Source organism: Anolis carolinensis, chromosome 1 (assembly GCF_035594765.1).
Source record: "Anolis carolinensis isolate JA03-04 chromosome 1, rAnoCar3.1.pri, whole genome shotgun sequence".
In the NCBI taxonomy this organism is placed as follows: domain Eukaryota; kingdom Metazoa; phylum Chordata; class Lepidosauria; order Squamata; family Dactyloidae; genus Anolis; species Anolis carolinensis.
In genome coordinates, this window is record NC_085841.1 from 9025939 (window position 1) to 9048624 (window position 22686).

General features: G+C 36.6%; 1 protein-coding gene across 7 annotated transcripts in view; it reads left to right on the forward strand.

Moving 5' to 3' along the window:
• Window positions 1-22686, forward strand: part of xpo1 (exportin 1) — a 42796-nt gene that overhangs the window by 12628 nt on the left and 7482 nt on the right. For 5 of the 7 annotated variants that reach the window (XM_062970089.1, XM_016997568.2, XM_062970093.1 and 2 more), the window contains 16 exons: window positions 31-132; window positions 4373-4445; window positions 11895-11956; window positions 12092-12136; window positions 12228-12409; window positions 13894-13942; window positions 14029-14148; window positions 14265-14393; window positions 15354-15512; window positions 16215-16412; window positions 17026-17164; window positions 17982-18163; window positions 19238-19394; window positions 19683-19846; window positions 20268-20402; window positions 21003-21186. In XM_062970089.1, the coding sequence (XP_062826159.1) occupies window positions 31-132; window positions 4373-4445; window positions 11895-11956; window positions 12092-12136; window positions 12228-12409; window positions 13894-13942; window positions 14029-14148; window positions 14265-14393; window positions 15354-15512; window positions 16215-16412; window positions 17026-17164; window positions 17982-18163; window positions 19238-19394; window positions 19683-19846; window positions 20268-20402; window positions 21003-21186 (2080 nt within the window). Of the gene's footprint in view, window positions 1-30; window positions 133-1219; window positions 1284-1338; window positions 1841-4372; window positions 4446-11894; window positions 11957-12091; window positions 12137-12227; window positions 12410-13893; window positions 13943-14028; window positions 14149-14264; window positions 14394-15353; window positions 15513-16214; window positions 16413-17025; window positions 17165-17981; window positions 18164-19237; window positions 19395-19682; window positions 19847-20267; window positions 20403-21002; window positions 21187-22686 lie in introns of those variants that run through there. The other 2 variants (XM_062970103.1, XM_062970098.1) reach the window with 2 other exon arrangements.

Consider the following 22686-nt stretch of genomic DNA (forward strand, 5'->3'; position numbering starts at 1 on the left):
GCTGTTCATTTTTTATTTCCCCTAATGTAGCAAAGGATGGCACAGGAGGTTTTGACTCACTTAAAGGAACACCCTGATGCATGGACAAGAGTTGATACTATACTGGAGTTCTCACAGAACATGAACACCAAAGTGAGTACATGATGTTTAACCGAATTCTGCTTTTCTTCCACTCAGGCTTTGAGGAAGGTATCTCCAATTTTAGATTTAGCATTTGTTTTAACGTTTTGTTTATTTTCAGATTCCTTTAGTCTGACTCTATACTATCACATAGTGTTTCCATGAGATTTTCACCTTTTTTTGGTAAAATTGTGGGTCACTTGGGATTTGTGAAAAAAATTCTGGTTGTAATATGAACAGATTTGAGTATTATGAAATTTTGTAGCAATATCATGTCTTTAGCTAAAGTGTATGGCTTTCATTTAGGTTAATGAGAGCCAGTACACATAACTGAGGACCAAATAAGTTCCTCAATGTTTTTGAAAGACTGGTATTCTGTACAGTTTAAATCAGGCTAGGCACCCCAGACACTTTCTTCATTTGGATACAGTCTGTACTTGTGTGCAGTACAGTTAATAAAGTCATATAATTAGGATAGGTATTAGATAAAGCAGAGATTGTTCAGCCTTTTGCAGTAATGTTTCTGCTGTACAACTTCTGAGGGGTTAATTGCAAGTTGTAGAACATGTGAAAGTGGTTATCATACCATTGAAAATTGTGCATGGCCACATTCTTTGAACATACACACACTTTGGCATACCTTGTAAATAGTAGCATATAGCCATGCTCCACTGAGGTTCTGCAGAATTTGGATGGCAGTTATGGAAGTCTTTTAATATTTTTTTTAAAAAGAAGGCTTTGTAAATTTAGAACAAAGTTAAGAACTTCCTCAAAGTACTAAATTTAAGTAACCATGTTTGCCTGTTTGCTTGCCTGGTAAACTTTGCTTTTTATACTCACAGACATTACTAATGTTTAAGTTGATTTATCAACAGTATTTTTTAAAACTCAAATTTGTCTTGTGAAAAATGAGATGATTAGAGGAACAGAAAGAAAGCAACAGGTAAAGAATTCTTCACTTTACATAAATTGCAAATGATTTGGTGCTAAATTTATGCACTATGACATTTGGCTTTTATGCAGTCATTTTTTTTCTTAAAGCTGTTAACACTACCTGATATTAATCATAATGTTCCATTATGTTGATTGCTTGTAATAGGAAGAAAAGGGGTGTCTTCCTGTGCAACTGACACAGCTAGGCTTTGACGGCAGGCCTCCACAAGGTCTACCCTTTTGATTCCCTTTAACTGAATTCTGTTCATCAATTGCTTTTTTCCTTGTTTTGGTTTCTTGGGTGGTGGGAGGGAATGGGTGTGGTACATAGAATAAATGTCCCATAATAATTTCTGCCACAGGGATCATTGTATCAGTAATTGGCTGTTTCTGTCCCATCTTTTGTAGTATGATTATATCCTACATATAATTTTGAGACCTGAAAAACATGCAAAATAGAGATAAGCATACATCTCTTGCACAAGGCAACGCTATATAAAGTCTTTGATCATTTATATACACAAAGTTTTGGAAATATGTCTTGACATCTCTTCACAAGACTATCAGACTTTGAATCTTTGCTGTATACACATATTAATTTTAGATAATAATGAAAGAAAGCTTTCTTAACATGCTAGCAAGCAGAAAAAATGGTCACAGTGTCACTTGATTATTTTCCTTCCCTTCTGTGTTAGGTGTGTTATGTGTGTTATGTGTGTGTATTTTCCTCATAGAAGAGAGAAGCAAATTATTCCTCATGCTGCACAGAGAGGAAGAAGATGGAAGGGTCAGTGCATGTATCACTGAATCCTAATTTAAGTGTAGAGTATTTTATTTGGTTAATGGGTGGCTGTGAGGAAAGGAACTATAGGTTAGTGTGCATGACTTTGCCAAGTCAGAGTTCAGCGAGCTATTCCATGAATCTCTCCCTTAGACAGAATGGTATGGGTTAGTGAAACAGGTTGAAGGCTAATACCCTGCCCACTTCATTGTACCCTTGATGTCCACTCCAGAAGGTTGGGAACTCTTGAATGAGATTTTGGGTTTGCAGAAAAAGACAGTGATGGTGGGAAGAGAAATGGTGGAGTCTTAGTGTGTAACCAAGTCTACTTGTATTGGATTCCACACTCTCGTATCTGCAGTTGAAATTATCCTGGATAACCATGATTTGAAATTAACTACATATTTGAGTCCATATGGACCCCTAGCAGTCATGGTAGATAATACTGTATCAGGAGGACTTAGAACTGAATTGGTTACAGGCCATTATATTTGTTGTTCCTTTTCTTAATCCCTTGCCTTATTAATAAAGTTGAAAAAGAATAAGAAGGTGATACACAAACAATATGAGACAAAGAAAATGCACTAGTGAACAGTATCAGCACATGTCCACAGGAAACTTAAATCACACACGTCCATCTCTTATTTTTCAAATAACTTTCTATAATAGTTGGCAAGAGGAATATAAACCTCCCCTTCAGTTTAGTTTTTTTAGGTTGAGAATAAGCTAGTTGTAGTTCCAAGCTCTTTTCTTCCCTTTCAGCCCAAGTGTGTCTGAGAATGTGTTGTTCCTGAAATTGCTAGAGTGCCTCTTAGATGTACTGATGGATATCCTCTCCAGTGATGTAAACCCATTCTAGAAGCCAGATCAGACCCAAATGGAACTAATTTTAGGACAAGGAGGGCTCTTGCAGTGACTTGTGTATGACACCATAATGTTGATTAGTGGATGTTCTGGATGTGAAATCTTGTCATGACCATACTGCTCCGCAGATGTGGTATACACACTGGTCTGATTGCTGCTGAACAACTTGGGAACCTATTCAGAGCAGCTTCATGAATGCCACCAGTGTTCAGTAGAAATGTTTGTTCACTTGAGATTTAGGCCACAAAACAAAGAAGTTATGTGCATTTGGGGGTTGGGGAAGAGAGAAGAAAACTGCACATTGCCAGGGCTTTGCTTGCTGTTTCTTTGGCACTGGTTCCCATTGCTGAGGAGGAAGCCTGCTGTTCAGTTTTAAGCATAGCTCTTTACTTTAGCAGTGAGAGACCTGCTGAACAAACAATAAGTAAACAGCTACAAATGATAGTCTCTCCCACCTTTCACCTATAACTTGTTGAGGTTGCAACTTCTAGCTGAAAACGTTTTTCTTAGGGACACAGTAGACTCACCAGAGATGCCTTCCTTGAATGTACATGATTCTGTTCAGTTTTAGAATTCAAAAGAGACTGAACATTCAAAGCAAAGTAGAAGGAAAATATAACAAACTAAAATGAGTCTCAAAAAGAGTACAATGTAGTTTGGGACAGTCTACATTGTGCTGCTTATTCAAAATGAGGCTTACATGATCCCTTTGGCTGAAATTCTAGTTACTCTACTCTGTATAGACACTAACAGTCTTGAAAGAGGATTTTTATTTTCAACCAAATCTTGACCAATCATCTTATCACTCAAACACAGTTTTGCCTTTCAGGTATTGCCTCCTCTTGTCTTTTCACAGTTTCTTTCTAAAGGGAATGCTATACATCTTTTGCCCATTTTACTCATTTGTTGAGTTCTTGCTTTTAATTATGTCATTAATTTTATACATACTATTATGGATGCCATATTGGACATCTTGTAAGTTGAGGAGATAAAAGGAATAAAATGGGTTGAAGAGTGTTTAAGATTTCCTACAAAATACATTGTTTTGAACCATGTCTTGGCCGGCTTGCCAGAAAGGTAAAACAAGTTCATGGTATATATGGGATTGGCGAACTTTTGATTTGAGCACAAACTTTAATCTTGAAAGGCTAGATATATCTGCTTTATGGGACAGACTATTGTACCTTAAAATAAACCCGAGTTGTCTTCCTGTTCTTTAAATTGAACATATCAGAAAAGTTTAGCCTATACATTTTCCAGAAAGTTTTAGAGGTTGTAATGTTAAGTCCCCATCCTAAACTATTCCAGCCAGAAAGCCATATACATCCAAGTAGCTAAACTCATTTGTATATTTGACCTTATGAGCAGTCATGTACATTTTGCATTTTTGGTGACTGCTATTTTTCCCCTTACAGATAAATTCATTTGGCTCTCCAAAACATTTTTCTTTCCCCTTCTGGTGTGACCATGATCAAACAGCAGAAGTTTTAGAATAGCAAAGAATAAAATGAGGAAAAAATGCATGGGAGAAACTCAGTGAATGGGTGAATAGTTTTGTGTTTAACCAACTTAATCTTAGATATTAAGTGTCAATGATGTCAGCTCGAATGAGAATCCTGAATGCTACTGTTAGTCATCCAGCATATTCACATACTTCATTTCTCCAATTTTCAGTATTATGGCCTGCAGATCTTGGAAAATGTGATAAAAACAAGATGGAAAATTCTTCCAAGAAACCAGTGTGAAGGTAGATACTTGTTTCTTGTTACCTTTCTAATAAAACTGTCTGTGTTCGTTGATGGTACTATGTTGTGTTCTTTGATGTCTCCTGGTACAGTTGAAATTTCTAAAGACATGTCTTACCTGTATTCTAGATGTTACTTCACACAGAACAAGTGCTATAAGATTCAAATATTTGATCTGATTTCTAATTATTAACAAAGGATATGTTTCAAACTTGTGTTCTGATACAGTCTTAATAAAAATTCATTTAACAATCTCCTCTCTTCACCTTTTTTCATTTGTTGCTACTTGTACTGATGATATGATGGATAAGATGTAGCTCCATGTTTAAAGCAATACTTTTGGCCACTGAATTGTAATTCTGTGCTCCCTATCCCCTTTCTTGCAAAGGAATATCCAATGGTGATACTAAGATTTGATGCTTTGAGAACTGCATCAATGTATAAAAGCAAACCTCAGTAAAATGGAATTGTATGTTTTGGTGACACTGGAAGCCTAAGCTAAGGGTCAACTTTGATCCATACATAACTCTTGAATTAGAGTGAATTGAATAATCTTGTTTAGAAATGAAGTGTTTTGCTTTAAGAATACTGATAGAGTTGGTGATTGCACATTTCTAAACTATTCCATAATAAGACACTGCTGAGAAAAAATGAATTGTGAGAGAGGGTGTAATGTAAGGCTATCTTAAGTTCCATCCTGAGAGATGCTTTTCCTCTACTACGCATGGCTCATTGTCCTGGGTGTGAACTTTAGGTACTTAATTTGATGTTTATCTAATTGAAGCTTCAAGTTGGAAATCTTTGGCAGACTGAAATGGTAGACATAGAGTGTGATGTTAACTCTGGCTAGCTGGTGCAAGAACTGACTGTGGACATTATTTAACTCTTGTCATTATACATAAAAGTTATGTGTTGGCTGGTAAGCTAAAGAGAACAGAAAATTCAGTAGAGCATAAAAGGACAGTTGCTGCAGATTTGAATATACTACTTCAAACTTCATGTTGTCATTGCTGTCATCTTTTTGCCCTCTATTTAAAACAAGTAGGTAGGATGCATGCCCTAAGTATCTTCATGGGTGAATGAATATACTGACACCTCTCTTTTGAGTTAGGAGTGAAATTGGCCACATAAATTCCTAAGAGGGTGCATTTTTGTCAAAAGTATTACCTTTAATAAACTATTTGAGCTGAGTGACATCCAGCTTTTAATGTTTTATTGAGCTTTTGAAAAAGAGACCTAATTCCTAAAGTGGTGTAGTTGAAAACAAGAGAACAGCTTCACTAAAAAGAGGACAAAGGGATTGGTTAGAGTTATTTCTAGGCTATCATATTTACCATGCTGGCAACCTTTCTCATTCTTTTGTTGAAAAGATTAGAGCCAATGCTCTTAGCATACTACTGATAAATGATTAATAGACAATGTGATGTTGCTTACATACAGACTATCCTTCCTTTCTCGTCTATAGTTAGAGGTCCTAAACGTAGATCATAACCACTTTGTTGAAGTGAAAAGGATAAATAAGTTTATGAGGTTGCCTTAATTCGACCGTGGGATTACAGCAAACCCCACCAGTGAAACACAGGTTATTTCCCCAGTGGCTCTACTCACATTGCCTTGTTCTAAGTCAGATATAGTCTTTGTGGGCCTGTAGGTCTGTGTTTGTTGCTTTTCTCAATTAAAAAATACTGATGCAAATTTCCAAATTGCTCACCAGTCCTATGGAAAACCAGGTTGTGATTTTCCCAGCCAGGGAAAATCCATTTTTGGGGTAGCCTTACTGCAGTAATCATATACTGTACTGTCTTTAAATGCATGTTTTTTGTTTATTTGTTTGGAAGTCCAGTAAAAATAATGCTGAATCTAATTATAATCTTGATTTTAAATATCTCTTGTAACAAATTTTGTATCAATCTCCAATATTATTTTCCTTTGTTATATGTCCACCATATATGATAAAGTACTTTTGTATCTTTCACAATAATAATTTAAAACATCTGAAAATTGCACTAAACGGTTTTTAAAATTAAGACAAATTTAAAATAGCTTATTACAGCTTGAGATAATATTAGTAGACCATAAGAATTCTGATAAAAGAGATGTTTTCACTTGATTGTGGAGTGAAGTCAAGCATCATTATCAGTTAGCCTGTGGGGAAGGCATTCCATAACCAGTATGTGAAGCAAAGATCCCCTCCCACGTGCTTGCAAAAAGAATCCCTTATATTGGTGGACATGGAAGAGGGTCCCTTCACTGTATACAGGGAAATCCCAAACCATTTCAAATATGGAGATCCCAGACTATTTACAGCACTACATGTCATCATTTGTGCTTTCTAATTCAGTTTTGAATTGCTTTCGCAGGCAATCATTTAGAGCTGGGTATCATATTTCTCTAAGATGTTCCGATCAGTAGTTCAGCTGCTATGTTTTGCATTAAATAGAAATTCCATATCATCTTCAAGGGTAATCCTTCATGCAGTCCATTGCAGTAGTCTAATTGGGAAGTTACAAGTGCGTGAACTACTATGTCTTCCAATTACTCCTGTCTGCAAGAGGCGATAACTGGCAGGCCAGATAAAACTAGCCCTCTGCACACTGAGCCGTAGAGTTTAGCTCTGGTTCCAGCAGTGAGTATGGATCCGAAAATACTCCTGAGCTACATTCTTGATTCTGCAGGAGGAGAGCAGCCTCATTCAACATGGATCAGCATCCATCTTACGAGGATCTAGTTTCAGTCATTGGCCCTCATCCACTTCATTACAGGTCACTGGCACTGGTCCACCACTTGTGTGCCCCTAGATGATTGACACCAAGGAGAAATACTGCTGAGTGTTGGCAGAATGCTGATGGCACCCGTAATTACTTCCCCTGGTATCATAAGGTTGGGAATTAGTGACACAACATGCCTTTTAAAAAAGTCATATTGTGCCTGCAATTGGGCATATGAAGCTCACTCTTCTCCCTCAAGTTTTACTTAAAGTTACCCTTGAAAAATAAGTGATTATTTAGTTGTATTTCATAGAATAATTTTAGCTGTATGAAAATCAAGATCTTTTAATCAGACTCAGGCATACTTAATTTTTACAACACACCTCACTTCCAGATGGCATATTTAACTTGTAATTTTAAGGTTGGTATGCACTTCATTGAAATGGTTACCGAAATCTTCTTGTATAAGTAATGAAAGGGCAACTAAAATGATCACAGGTTTGGAAGCCAAACCCTATCACAACCAGCTTAGGTAGCTGTGGATGTTTAGCCTGGCAAAGAGGAACTTTACAGGTGACTTAATAGCCATATTGACAGATTATCATATTGAAGAGGGAATGAGTTTGTTTTCTGCTGCTTCACACACCAGATAATGAAACTGGATTTAAACTACAGAAAAAGAGATTCCACATAAAATTGAGAAGAACTTTGTGGTGGTAGGAGGTTTCTCACAGTGGAATACACTGCCTTGGAGTTTGGTGGAGTCTCCTTTGAAACCCTTTAAACATACTGTCAGGGGTGTTATGTATTCCTGCATGGCAAAATAGTGTGGGACTGGAGAGCCCCTGGGGTCCTTTCCACATCTATATTCTACAATAAGAAAAAAGGATGTTAGTTTGGCAGTTTTTTTTTTAAAAAAAAACCCAGACTGACTCCTACTATTTACTGCATTGTCATCAAAAAACAAACATCTGTATAATCAGACAAAATTCATTTCCTGGCATTGAGGTCAAATTGATTGGCCTGTAGGTTTTTGGATCACCTTTTTTTAAAAAGTGGAACTATGTTTGCTCTTCTCCAGTCCTCACCAGTTTTCTGAGATTTTTTAAAAAATGATGGCAAGTGGTTCTGCAGGTATGTCAGCAATTTCCTTCAATCATAATCTGTGATGTAATTCATCTGGTCCTGCAGATTGAACCCATTGTGCAAATATGAAAGGGGGGGGGGAAGAGGGAAATAGATACAGTATTTCCATTTTCATTTGTGAATCAATGATAGTGGATTTTAGCAAGTGTGTCCTATCATCCTGTGCTTCAGAGTAGAATATGGAATTGAGACTTCTATGGTAGCTTTTATGTGCAAATAAGTTTTTATTTTGTTTTGTTTTTTGTTTTGTTTTTAAAAGAGGAAAACATTAAGTCAAACAATTAAAAAGGGCAAAAAGAAGGGAAAGATGGGAAACATCACAGGATCTATTATGTAAGTTACGGAGCCATGTTAGTTAAATAGTACTACACATGAGTCTATTGTATCATCAAAGATAAAGAGGGAAAGGGAGTATCATTATCCATTATCCTTCAGGATCCATGTTGATTTCTTTTATCTTCTTATATTGTCCCTTCTTTTCTTTTCTCCTTTTCGAACTCTGCATAGTATTCCTTCTCCTTATTTTATGTAATTCAAATTCTGTCTATTCTACTCTAGATGGCAGTCAACTATATACACATCTTTTGTTAGTAGATTAGTAATATACATGTAAATATTTATTATAATTATCGTTCACATAGGATTTACAGGATATTAAAGTATATATAGTATCAACCTTCTTGAAGTTATATACTTTTCTACTTTAATTCAGAAGTATTTTCTAAAAACTTTTTTTCTTGCTCTTAGATATACAAGTTATATTGTTTATGGATAATTTTTGCCTGAGCATTAGCAGGGGGAATGTGCCGCTGTTAGTGTTTTTAGACCTCTCAGATGTATTCAAATTCTATTAACTGGTGTCCTTCTAGATTACCCGAGGGCTTTGGTAATCGGGGACACTGTTCTTCAGTGCTTTCAGTTCTATGTTTTAAGTAGGTTCCAGATGGATTGCACCCAGAGATAGCCATTCCCCCAAAAATGTTATATAGCATACCACAAAGTATTATTCTATCCCCAATGCTCAGGAGAGATCATCTGGAGGCATAGGACAGGGTGTTCTTGGTACACTTCTCCATGCCTTCAAAAATAGTGTAGCCCCAACACACATTGCATTGCATTGAGGTTATAGGCTGAGGGGGGCACAAACCCAATCCAGAAAAGATGGAGGAACTTACTATGAAGGCTCCTAACCTGGACTTGGAAGTTTGTCAACCAGTCATTGATGGGATTACACTCCCCCTGAGAGACCTTATTCATAGCTTGGAGTTGCTTCTGGATCCATTGCTTCAAGTGACAGCCCATAGTCGGGAATACTAACTACTAGCTTCAGCTGCTATGCCAGCTGTGCCCCTTCATAGAGCTGGACAACTTAGAGATTTAGTGCATTTACTGGTAACCTCAGCTGGACTTCTGCAATTCAATGTATGTTGGACTGAGCTACTTCTGTGCCAAGTTCAAAAACTTTAATTATGACAGAACATGGAAGCTAGATTGGTTACTGCATGTTGCACCTATATTAAAATTATTCCACTGGCTGCCAATTCTCATATTTAAAGCCTTACATGGTTTGAATACAAGTTATCTACCAGATTGCCTTCTCCCATGTAATCTTCCCAGTACACTCAGGTCATCTGGAAGACATTTACTTCAGTCACCCAAGACCAGGCTGGGAACTGTTAACCATGTGATTATTTCATCAGCTGTCCCCAAATTGTGGAATAAACTGGCAAAAAAAAAAACCCACGACAATTGGATACCCTGTCTGCATTTAAAACCACATTAAAGACCAAACTCTTCTGGCAAGACCTATTCAGATAGTTTTTTACATTATGAATGTAAAAAAGCATGTGCATGCTTTTTAAACTGTTATTCTCTTTTAATTGATTACATGGTTTCATTAGTGCTTTTTCTGTTATGTGTCTATTGCTTTATTTTAATATGTTGTTCTCCACCTCAATTCATAGGTACAGGGGATAAGAAATAAATGTTGCTACCATTTCCTTTTTTCACAAATGAAGTTTTTTAAAATTTAAAATAGGTAAAAAGCAAGGAAGTGTGTGTGTGGGTGGGCTAGGATCCAGCATTTGGGTGCCTGGTTCAAGACCCAGCAACTATTCTTCTGTCTTTAAATAAGATCTTGATGCCTAGTTGTTACTGTTTTTCTCAGTTCCTTTGACTCCTGTTTTGAAAATATTAATTCAGACTTACATATCTGCCCTATGTTTTCAGTCAAGAGACATCAAAAAAAGATATTCACCTTCCCTGTCTCACTTAGTAGTCCCTTAACTTCATTGTCATCCAGCAAACTGCACTTTTCTTGGACAGTTTCCTACTTAAGATTTTTTTTTTTGAATTATTTGTTGGTCTTGAAGCAATATTGCATTTTGCAAAATCTATTTTTTATATTCCTCTTTTCAGTTTGCATTTTTTTTCCTTATGGGATGAGACTTCATCATCTATGGGATGAGACTTCATGCTTAGTAAATTATTATAATGATTCATAACTTTAGGAATGCATGTATTTGGAAAGCATAAAATATAATCCAAGCAGACTCAGTGGTGGGTATAAAGTAGCATTTCTCCAGGCCAAGGACCCGTTGTGACATGCCAGTCTAATGATGATACAGTGCAGGATCTGTTGTGCTGCATTTTATACCTCAAAAGGTAACAGATTCATATAGCAGAATCTACTACCTTATATCTCAGGGGCAATATTGTACAAGAGAAAAATAAGCCACAGCTTGTGCTTACTGTCTTATCCAGCCATGAGGGTTGTTGGTTAGAAAGGACTAATCACGCCAAACAATATTTTGGATTTTCTTATTTATTCAGTTTATAGTGTTCCCTCACTACTTTGCGGTTCACTTTTCGCAGATTCGCTGTTTTGCGGTTTTTCAATAAACTCTAAAAGACTATTATTAATCATAAAAAATTACAATTTACTGCCTAAGTAAGGGAGGAAAGAGAAGCCAAAGGGAGAGAAAAGGAGCCCAAGCGGCAACGGGAGGAGAAGGAGGCAATTTATCAAGACACGATTGGTTGATAAAGACTTAAAATAGTGTAGAACTACTAAAATAATGTATAAATATTAAAATAAATATAGTGTCCCTACTTTGCGGATTTTCACTTATTGCGGGTGGACCTGGAACCTAACCCCAGCAATAAGTGAGGGAACACTGTATATCTTACCATTCTCCTTGTGCAGGATCTAAAACACCTTTCTTATGCCCAGGAAATACTTCTGTGAGCTACTCAAAGCCACTTAAATTATTTACATATTTAATGAGCTAGTCTTGCTGTTTTAGGGAGTTCCATTAAGTTTCACTCATATCTTTATGTTTTATACTGTTTATATGGTTTTATTGTTTATTTATATTGGTTTTAATTTAAGATTGTTTTAATGTGTGTTAATATCGAGCTTGTCCCCATGTGATCCACCATGAGTCCCCCTGGGAGCGGGATATAAACATAAAGTTATTATTATTATTATTATTATAGGATGTGTGATGAAATATCTAATCTGAATGTTGCTACAATTGTTGTCTTTAATGTCCAGTTTATAGTTTTTATAAGTAATTATTCTTCGATGTTTTCTAGGTATCAAAAAATATGTTGTTGGCTTAATTATCAAGACTTCATCTGATCCAACATGTGTTGAAGTGAGTGAGATTTTTTTTGGTACAGTGGAATTTTAAAGTAGTTTGTGTGTGTGTGTGTGTGTGAGAGAGAGAGAGAGAGAGAGAGAGAGATAAACTAAAAACAATCCTTAATTCTCCCTCTCTTTTTCCCTTCAGAAAGAGAAGGTATACATTGGGAAGTTAAATATGATTCTTGTCCAGGTAAGTTACATTCCTGGTCTTTCAAAATACTACAAAAATTGAGTGTTACGAAAGCTAATACTGTGCTACCTGTGATTTTCATGTTTTACAGATACTAAAGCAAGAATGGCCAAAACATTGGCCAACATTCATCAGTGACATAGTTGGGGCCAGCAGGACAAGTGAGAGCCTTTGCCAAAACAACATGGTAATTCTTAAGCTGCTAAGTGAAGAAGTTTTTGACTTTTCCAGTGGGCAGATAACGCAAGTGAAAGCCAAACACTTGAAAGACAGGTAAGTGATATTCTCATATAAACTACATAAAAATGAACTGTTGTGCTTCTAAGTTCTGATCACTGATACCATCTCGCTTACATTTGCCTAGTTTCAGTCTTTACTCTTTGGTGACTTGTAGATTAGCGCTATACTGTACGCTACCTTGAAAAACAATTTAGGAAATGCAGAAGTCGAGTTGATCTCAGGGACCTGGAAATCTCGGCTGTAAGAAACTTCAGGTATCTTACTCCCATAGAAAAGGGATGCTCAAAATGGAATAACGAAAAATAACACATTTGGATGTTATTTGTAGGACACTTTGTTTCAACCGAAGCATACATACATGCAGATATATATTGCCCATGTTATAGGGAAAGAAGCATTTATAAAGTTGTACTTAGAAAACAAAAAATTAGTGAATAATGTGTATATGGTAAGCATCTCTACTTTGGTGTGAACTAGTACTTTGTCATTTGTTAATATTGGCCTGAACTACTCTAAAAAGTAAGTTTTCTTTAAACAAGACATGGAAGTACACACCTTATTTGACAGTGGAACTGTACTATCAGGGACACAATCCTGCCTTTAAAATGTGGTGTTAGCTTCCTGAAACACTTCCTGAAAATGTGTTGGTATTGAGCTCAGCAACAGAGTCAAATGCAACATGTTGGTCATGAATTGTCCAAGCTTGCTTTAGAGCAGGGGTCCTCAAACTTGTAAAGCAGAGGGCCGGTCCACAACCCTTCAGACTGTGGAGGGGCCGAATTATCATTTGAGAGAAAAAAAACGAACAAATTCCTATGCACACTGCACAAGTCTTATTTGTAGTGCAAAACAGCAACAACAATGAAAGAACAATACAATATTTAAAAATGAAAACAATTGTAACCAACATAAACCTATCAGGATTTCAATGGGAAATGTGGGCCTGCTTCTGGCCAATGAGATAGTCAAGTTAATTAGGATTGTTGTTGTTGTGTGCCTTCAAGTCATTTCAGACTTTGGGCGAGCCTAAGTCTAAAATTATTTATTTATTTACTACATTTATATCCCACCCTTCTCACCCCGAAGGGGACTCAGAGCAGCTGTATGTACATACAATATATTATTAGCATAGCACAATATTAGCATTATATATTACTATATTGAATTATACCACTATACTGTAATATTATATGTAATATATAACATATAATTAATATTATTATATGGTATTATTATTAGTATATTGTATAACATTATAATATTATTATCAATATTATATGTATATACAATATCTTATATTATTTAAAATGATATAAAAATATTTTATTATAAAACTGAGGGCGGGGCCAGGTAAATGACCTTGGAGGGCCACATCTGGCCCCCGGACCTTAGTTTGGGGACCCCTGCTTTAGAGCAATATACAGATGTTTTAGTAATTGCATGATATACAGTAATTATGGTAGAGGCTGAATTTTCATTTCTCTCCTTTCCTCCCCCCCCCTCTTTTTTTCTTCTAGCATGTGCAATGAGTTCTCACAGATATTTCAGTTGTGTCAATTTGTGATGGTGAGTCTTGTCGTGATATAATCTTCTTTACAAAGTTTTCAGTTAATTATAAATGCCAAAGTGCTTACATATAGTTTGATTTACAGGAAAACTCACAAAATGCTCCACTGGTCCATGCTACATTGGAAACTTTGCTTCGATTCCTCAACTGGATTCCACTGGGCTATATTTTTGAGACCAAGCTAATCAGCACACTAATATACAAAGTGAGTATTTTACCCTGTACTAAGTAAGAAAAGACTTGAGAAGAAAAATGAGATTTTGGCTGAAGCTAAGTTGTGGGCCTTTTCTAATGTAACTCACTGATTTTCTCCTTCCGCAGTTTTTAAATGTCCCTATGTTCCGAAACGTCTCCTTGAAGTGCCTCACAGAAATTGCTGGTGTCAGTGTAAGTCAGTATGAGGAACAATTCGTCACACTCTTTACCTTGACCATGATGCAGCTGAAACAGGTAACTTTGATTCTTCTGTTGAGTCTTCTGATTTCCAAATGGATATCTAGTTTCATCTTCCTTTCTAGTTCTTCTGCCCTCACTGAATAAGCTGTTGATGTCTTTTCTGAAATAGTTTTTCACAAGTTTATTTTATTCACCTTCCAAGCTAGATAAGAGTAGGTAGCCAACGAATGTGACTTATATGAATGTGACTTCTAATATGAACTGGTTGGTTCATCTCAGATGGTTCAGTGTTCAGGCAGCATCTCCTTAAAGTTCTGGAATCTTTAAAGTACAGTAGAGTCTCACTTATCCAACACTTGCTTATCCAATGTTCTGGATTATCCAATGCATTTTTGTAGTCAATGTTTTCAATACATCGTGATGTTTTGGTGCTAAATTCGTAAATACAGTAATTACTACATAGCATTACTGCATATTGAACTACTTTTTCTGTCAAATTTGTTGTATAACATGATGTTTTGGTGCTTAATTTGTAAAATCATAACCTAATTTGGTGTTTAATAGGCTTTTCCTTAATGTCTCCTTATTATCCAACATATTCGCTTATCCAACATTCTGCCGGCCCGTTTATGTTTGATAAGTGAGACTCTACTGTAGTTGGGATTTATTTTTTGCTATTATATTTGTGTTTTTTTGTGGGTCCTGTTAAATGTTATCGCTTTGTAGCTCCAATATTTGTGATATTAGTGTTTTGCATGCTGGGGATATCTTATTTGAACTGTTACTTGCATCCTAATTGTAAACCTGAGTTCCAGCTTTCTGTCTAGTTTATTTCAATAAAATTGTGAGAAATATAAGAGTAGTAAAGTCTTTTACCAACTCTTTTAAAGGATAAATTAGTATTATTTTTGGCAAATGTTCACACAGGCAAATGTGCAATACCAGGAAAATATATTGTTGATATTATTGAGGCTTCTTATTCAAAAAGATAATTTCAGTCCCATTTGTTTTTAGATGCTTCCTTTGAACACCAATATTCGACTTGCATACTCCAATGGAAAAGATGATGAGCAGAACTTTATTCAGAACCTCAGCTTGTTTCTATGTACCTTTCTAAAAGAGCATGGCCAGCTTATAGAGAAACGCTTAAATCTCAGAGAGACATTAATGGAAGTAAGTTCATACTGCATAGATTTTGTTTCAGCAGATGCATTTGTCAAACACATCTGAGAAATTGCTCTAATGCCACAGTTAATGTAGCAGTACTGTTGAATCAGTATTGAATGTGTGAGGCAACACTATCTTCCTTATTTGCATGCAATTTTAGGTCACTGTTCCCTAACTCATGGTTATTACAGAAGAATAAGTTGAGAACTCTTGAGTCAGTCATGAGAGTCAACTAACTAGTTCATGTAATAATCCAGAAAAATCTGTGTCTCAAATTAATAGTTCTTTTGTCAGCTGGATGCTTGCCCCATACTTGATCATTATTCCTTTTCTGCAGCGCAAATAAGACATTACACAGACAAGGCTGCAAAGACAAATTGAATGTTAAGACACATTCTAGATCTCTAACTCTACTCTGTAGAATAATAAATTGCCCCAACTGGTTGGTCATACCTGCCCTGTCCATGTGCTGCTCTTTTTGTTAGCAGCTGGCATTCTTGACAGAGTGACAGTTCCATAATGTATTTTTCCATGTGCAGTTCTGGAGCTGTTCTCATCCTGAGAAAGTCATCAAATCATTGATAGACTCCACCAGAAGTTGATACGTTTTTATAAAATTTTGCATGTGCTTCAGCACATCACTATGTTGATTTTTGCCCCTTTCAAATGTTGTTTCAATGATTAAGCTGCTGTATAAATTTATTTTAGGCTCTTCATTACATGCTGTTGGTGTCTGAAGTTGAAGAAACAGAAATCTTTAAGATTTGTCTGGAGTATTGGAATCATCTTGCTGCTGAACTATACAGAGAGAGTCCATTTTCGACGTCTGCATCTCCATTACTTTCAGGAACTCAGCATTTTGATGTTCCACCCAGGAGACAACTATATCTGCCTGTACTATCTAAGGTAATGGAAAACCTTAGCTTGTTTCTGATTCTGCCCATATTTTTTTATTATTATATTTATTTTTAAAAAGGTATATCTTGGATTGCTATAGTCAGCAAGGGAATTTCAGTACACTTAGGGATTTATCTGATCACTACCATTGTAAAAGATGGCTTATACAAGTAGTCCCCAGGTTATGAACATGATAGATTCTGTAGGTTTGTTCTTAAGTTGAATTTGTTTGTAAATCAAAACAAGTACTTTTTCCAGTGTAGCTCCAGCCAAATATATATGGCTTTTTGTGGAAACAAGGATTGGTGAGAAAGCTTCAGTGGAGACACCTTTTCCCCATAATAACTCATTCAGAAGAGAATTTTCCTTCTGAGGGGTAGATTTCTCTCACTTTCTGTTGTCTCACCCCCTTCTAAACTATTAGTCATTTGTAAGTTGGATGTTTGTAATTCAGGGACTGCCTGTTTAATAAAACTGGTATTGATGCTCTCTAAATTCATTTGACATAGGGGCCCCAGATTTGCTTAGTGTAGTCTCCTCTTACCAAAAGTGAAATAAGGAGACTCTGCCTGAAAATCCTTTGTATATCTCTGCTTGAGTTTGTGTGTTTTCGCAAATACAGGTGCGCTTGTTGATGGTGAGCCGCATGGCAAAGCCAGAAGAAGTGCTTGTGGTGGAAAACGACCAGGGGGAAGTTGTCCGAGAATTCATGAAAGATACAGATTCTATCAATTTGTACAAGAACATGAGGGAAACGCTAGGTAAGAAACTTTATATTTTCATAACAACCATGCTCCGTTCTCTGGAGAAAGAAGCAGTCCAAGGCAGATTTGTGGTACAGTGTTCCCTCACTACTTCACGGTTCGCTTTTTGCGGACTTGCTATTTCGCAGTTTTTAATAAACACTAAAATAATATTATAAATCATAAAAAATTATGATGTACAGTGGCGGTGGTCTCAGTCGGGTGTGGACGGCAGGGCGGAAAAGGAGCCCAAATAGCAGCGGGAGGAGAAGGAGGCGGCACCATATTCCCCTGCCTCTTTCTCCTTTCCTCCCTCCCTCCCTCCCTCTTTCTACTTCCTTCCTAAGGAGAAGCCTAGCATCCCTACTTTGCAGATTTTCACTTATTGCGAGTGGTCCTGGAATGCAACCCCCATGATAAGTGAGGGAACACTTTACTGTGCTTTTGGAGTAGGGGTTTTAGTTGCAGGAAGTGTTTACATTACAGTCTTCACTGAAAAATGAGAATGTCACAGTTTTGTTGTCAGAACTCTGATTGTTCATTCGCATATAATATGTGTTCCTCAGCTTGGGATTATTCTAGAAAGCGGTGGGGTATTCTTTCTTTCATTCATTTATATGATATATAAGCAGACTAAACTATAATTAAATTAAATGTATCTTAACTTTCTATTTGTGATATTGAACTATATGTTCTTCTGCTGTATATTTTCTTAATTACAGCTCATCTAGTTTGTTTTAGCACTTCTCTTTTCAAGTATTATTTTGTGGTTTATGTAGCAGAGGTGGCTTTCTGAATTCAGTGACCAATTTGCTCTAATTATTGTCTCCTCTAGTTTACCTTACCCATCTGGATTATGCAGATACAGAACGAATCATGACAGAAAAGCTTCACAATCAAGTAAATGGTACTGAATGGTCCTGGAAAAACCTAAATACTCTTTGTTGGGCTATAGGCTCCATCAGTGGAGCAATGCACGAAGAAGACGAGAAGAGGTTTCTTGTTACAGTCATAAAGGTTTGTCACAATAAATATGTTTTACCACCTTCTTTGGGAGTATCAAGCAGCTTTTTTGCAGCTGAACATTACGAGAGGATAACAATCTGTGGTCAGACTTTAGGAAAGGATTGGGATTTCATAAAGATCATACACAATTAATGTCTGTCTCATTGCTGGATCCCAGGTGACTTTAAAATATTTTGCTGTCAGACAAAATATAACACCCATATAATCCATAGATGGTGCCAGACAGTACATTTTCCCAAATCTGTAGGCCCAGAGTAGATGGAAAATAGTGTTTTGTTCCAGAGAGAAGCAAAGGTTTTTAAAAGGTGCTTTTAGGATGTTTTTAAGATGTTTTTAAATTGTTAGATTTTAGCCTGTTCTTGTAAGCCGCCCCGAGCCCTAAGGGAGTGGCGGCATATAAGTTTGAATAATAAATAAATAAATAAATAAAAGTTGTCTTACTTCAGCTGAGAGAAAAGGCAAACTGCTGTCCTCCTTGCCATGATCTTCCAACAAAGAAGTGGCTATGACTTGCCAGCAGTTCTTTGGCCTCTGGAAAATGGATAGGATTTCATGTATTTTCCTTTAGTTTGAGAAATGGACGCAACCTCAAAGGTAATAACTATGCATTGAAAAGAAAAACAACAAAGATTTTGATAAAGGTGGTGTAAAATTTTGTAAATGTGGTCAAGAAAGCATTTAGTAATCAAGTCTTTCAAAAACACGTGATCTAGTGAATCTGTCGTTACGATAGGCTCCAGATAGAGCTATTTAAAGGAAGGATTTATTTTTGCCACTGGAGCTATGGTTATGATAAATCCAACAAAAGCAAAAGAAGTATGCATTCTGTATGCAGTTGGAAAATGTGTTTTACAAAGTAATGCCTAGTAACCTACATGCCTTTGAATGAAAGGATTTGAACCCTCTATGACTTCTTTAATTGAATAAATCAGCATTTCTGAAAACGGAAGGAGCATGCTCCTTTAGTTTTCAGAAATGGTATGAAGGACTGCTAACTCTTATCGTCACTAAAAAAATAGAACTTCCCGACTGTACAACTCAAATGTATTTTTTCCTCTTTTGTAGGACCTCCTAGGACTCTGCGAACAAAAACGAGGAAAAGATAATAAAGCGATTATTGCATCCAATATAATGTATATAGTAGGCCAATACCCAAGGTTTTTAAGAGCCCACTGGAAATTTCTGAAGACTGTTGTCAACAAACTGTTTGAGTTTATGCATGGTAACTTCCCTAGCATTTCCTTTGATCTTTAGTGAATAAGTATTCCTTATGATCTAAATTTTCAAATAGTTCAATAGCTAAATCTTTTAGCATAAAGAACTTTGAGAAACTCTGTATTGTCAGAGTTTGGTAAGATTCTATTAATGTATCATTTAAAAATAAGGGAAAGAGACAGCTTTCATTGTACATGAGGTGAAGAGACTCAGTGTTATCCAGACTGAGAATTGACTGCTGAATGTAGAGTATAAAGTGATTTTAGCTACAATTTTGTTCCTACCCTTTCTTTAGAAACCCATGATGGTGTCCAAGATATGGCTTGTGATACTTTTATAAAAATAGCTCAGAAATGCCGCAGGCATTTTGTTCAAGTCCAGGTGGGAGAGGTCATGCCATTCATTGATGAAATCCTGAACAATATTAATACGATAATTTGTGATCTTCAGCCACAACAGGTATGTCACTCTAACTATATAGATCCCTTTCATTCACAGTCGGCTACATAAATGGCATATTTGCTGCATTGTAATGTGAATGGTCTTTCTCTGAATGTGTTCTGAAGAAAGAATTTACTACCTTGGGTGGTTTATGTATATCCATTTATTTATGATTGTGCAGATATCATGGCTTCATATCCAAAAGCACTGTAGTATGTAATAATTTTGAATTTGTTACTGTATGGTGAACAAGACCACCTTTCATTTACTTGACTTAAACTTTAAAGGGAATGCCAATGAATTAATCGTAATTTGAAAGAAGAGCATTTATTTAAGAGAACAGAAGGGACTTTGAGATGCATTTATAGCTAAGCACATTAATATACTCGTGCTTCTTGGAATATGAAGCTACTTTGCTATGTTTTTTCTCCAATTATAGGTGCACACTTTCTATGAAGCAGTTGGATACATGATTGGTGCACAGACTGATCAGACAGTACAAGAACATTTGATAGAGAAATATATGTTATTGCCTAATCAAGTATGGGACAGCATAATTCAACAGGCCACAAAAGTAAGGAAACAGTACATGGTTCTTGGAAACATGGCAGTAGTTTTAGGGAAAAACTGATTTTTGTTTTAAGATGTGTGGTTCTAGGAAGATTTTGACCAGCAGTGAATATTTTGTTGTGTTTATTTTTTTTTCTTTACAGTTTTGTATTTGACATGCTCTGTCCACAGAGTAGACATGTCTTGGTAACTCGAATATTAAAAGGCAATTAGTCTTTCAAATCAAGAATGTTCCGTTTCATGTACAAACTGGACTCAACTTTCTATTTGGTTCGTTTCTACCTAACAGAACAAACTTCCTTAGGAAAGCCTGAATCTCATTTTTATTTTCCCCCTTTTGAGGCTTAGCTCATTAACCCTTACTTAGTTATCTAATTGTTTAGACACCAAGGACAAATATTTTCCCTCAATTTATCATGTAGTTGCTCTCCTTGGAGTTGAGCATTATTTTTGGACTTAACAATTGCTTATGTACAACAGTACTATAGTTTTATTTACATGCATTGAAGAAAGCCCTCATCGTGTTAATACTCATGTAGTATTTCTGGAAAGTTTGCCTTGCTTGCCTAGAAATATGTAAACATGGCTCATTTGCATTCGACAGAACGTTGATATTCTAAAGGACTCTGAAACAGTTAAGCAACTGGGAAGCATCCTAAAAACGAATGTGAGAGCATGTAAAGCTGTTGGGCATCCCTTTGTAATTCAGCTGGGAAGAATCTACCTGGATATGCTGAATGTCTACAAGTGCCTAAGTGAAAATATTTCTGCAGCCATTCAAGCAAACGGTAAGGATTACTGTCTTGATTGATAACTTTGTTTGTCATTAACCACCATGACTCATGGTTTGAGGACTGATGACCTCGGTTTAAGGATAGATTAACTGTCAGTGCTGACAAAACCTTTCACAGGTTGGGAGGGGAGTTTCGTATCAGACGAGATATATAATCCTGAAACACTGTCCTTCACTGCAGTAACAGGATTAAGGTTGAGAGGTGCATTGTAATTCCCAAAACAGATTTTGCACTTAAATTCTTCAATAATCTGTGTAGTTAAGTTTCGGCTTTCCAGAATTATAAGTAGGATTTCCTGGTTACAAAGATGATTAGTCCTGACTAATCATTTTGTACGCCACCAATAGGTAAAGCATATTTGGTTGGGTAGAGGCTTTGGAACTCTGACCAAGGAGGTCAATTTGATGGTTTTAGACCCTAATGCTAGACAGTTGTTCTGACCTCCGTGGTAATTAATTTTTTGAGATAGAAGCTGTTTTTTGAAAAATAGTGTGGGTACTTAGAGCAAGGGTTTCCAATGTGTGCTCCATACAGCCCTTGGGTTCAGCGAATGATTATTAGGGGCTCTTCATCAGGCTGTACCATGCTACTACCCTTCTCATCTTTCTACTCCTGCTACTCCATCATTTTATCCTTTAGTGGTGATGGTTGTTTTATACTTTACCATTTTATTTTGTTACTATGGTGTCATAGTGTATTATTGTGTTTTTAACCTGTTTTATTCTACTTGTTTTGCTTTGTTGATGTTTTTAACTCTGTATATGTTTTTGTTTTGGGCCTGGCCCCACGTTAGCCGCCCCAAGTCCCTCCGGGGAGATGGTGGCGGGATAGAAAAATAAAATTATTATTATTATTACTACTACTACTACTACTACTACTACACTGGCCAGCTTGTGGCAGTGGCGCCATGCTGCTTCCCCCTTCTCCCCATCTCCGTGACACAAGCTGTTGGGCATGTGGCGCATCCAATGGGCGGCTATTCTGGGCCTGTCTGTTGGAGCAGATTGGTTGGCAGGAGCAGGTTTCTGCACAAAATCAGAAAAGTCAAGAACTCTGAGCTCAGAAACTGCCAGTAGAGATCACAGGAGCGGAGCTGGGACGAGGAGCCGGCAAGCCAAGCGACACAGTCAGGGAGTGACTGTGTTTGAAAGGCAGAACACAGAGAAAAGGAGAGAGAGGAGGATTGGAAGAAAACTGAGCTGGATCTTTGTTAAGCCAGGGGAGCAATAACAATGAAGTTGCTCCAGGATTAAAAGAAGACATTGCGAGAAGGAATATATCAGGAACCTGCTCTAAACTCTGCCGCAAGAAGCAGGCACATCGTTCTCATTAACTTTGAGTTAACATTGTAACATTTTTCAAATATGTTAACTAGTTGTTAAATCATTTTGTAGATTTAAATAATGAATAATATTGTCTCCAGCTGTTCGTTACTATTGTTTCCTTTATTAATATATATATTCTATGTATACTTTGGAGCCTCCGGTGGCGCAG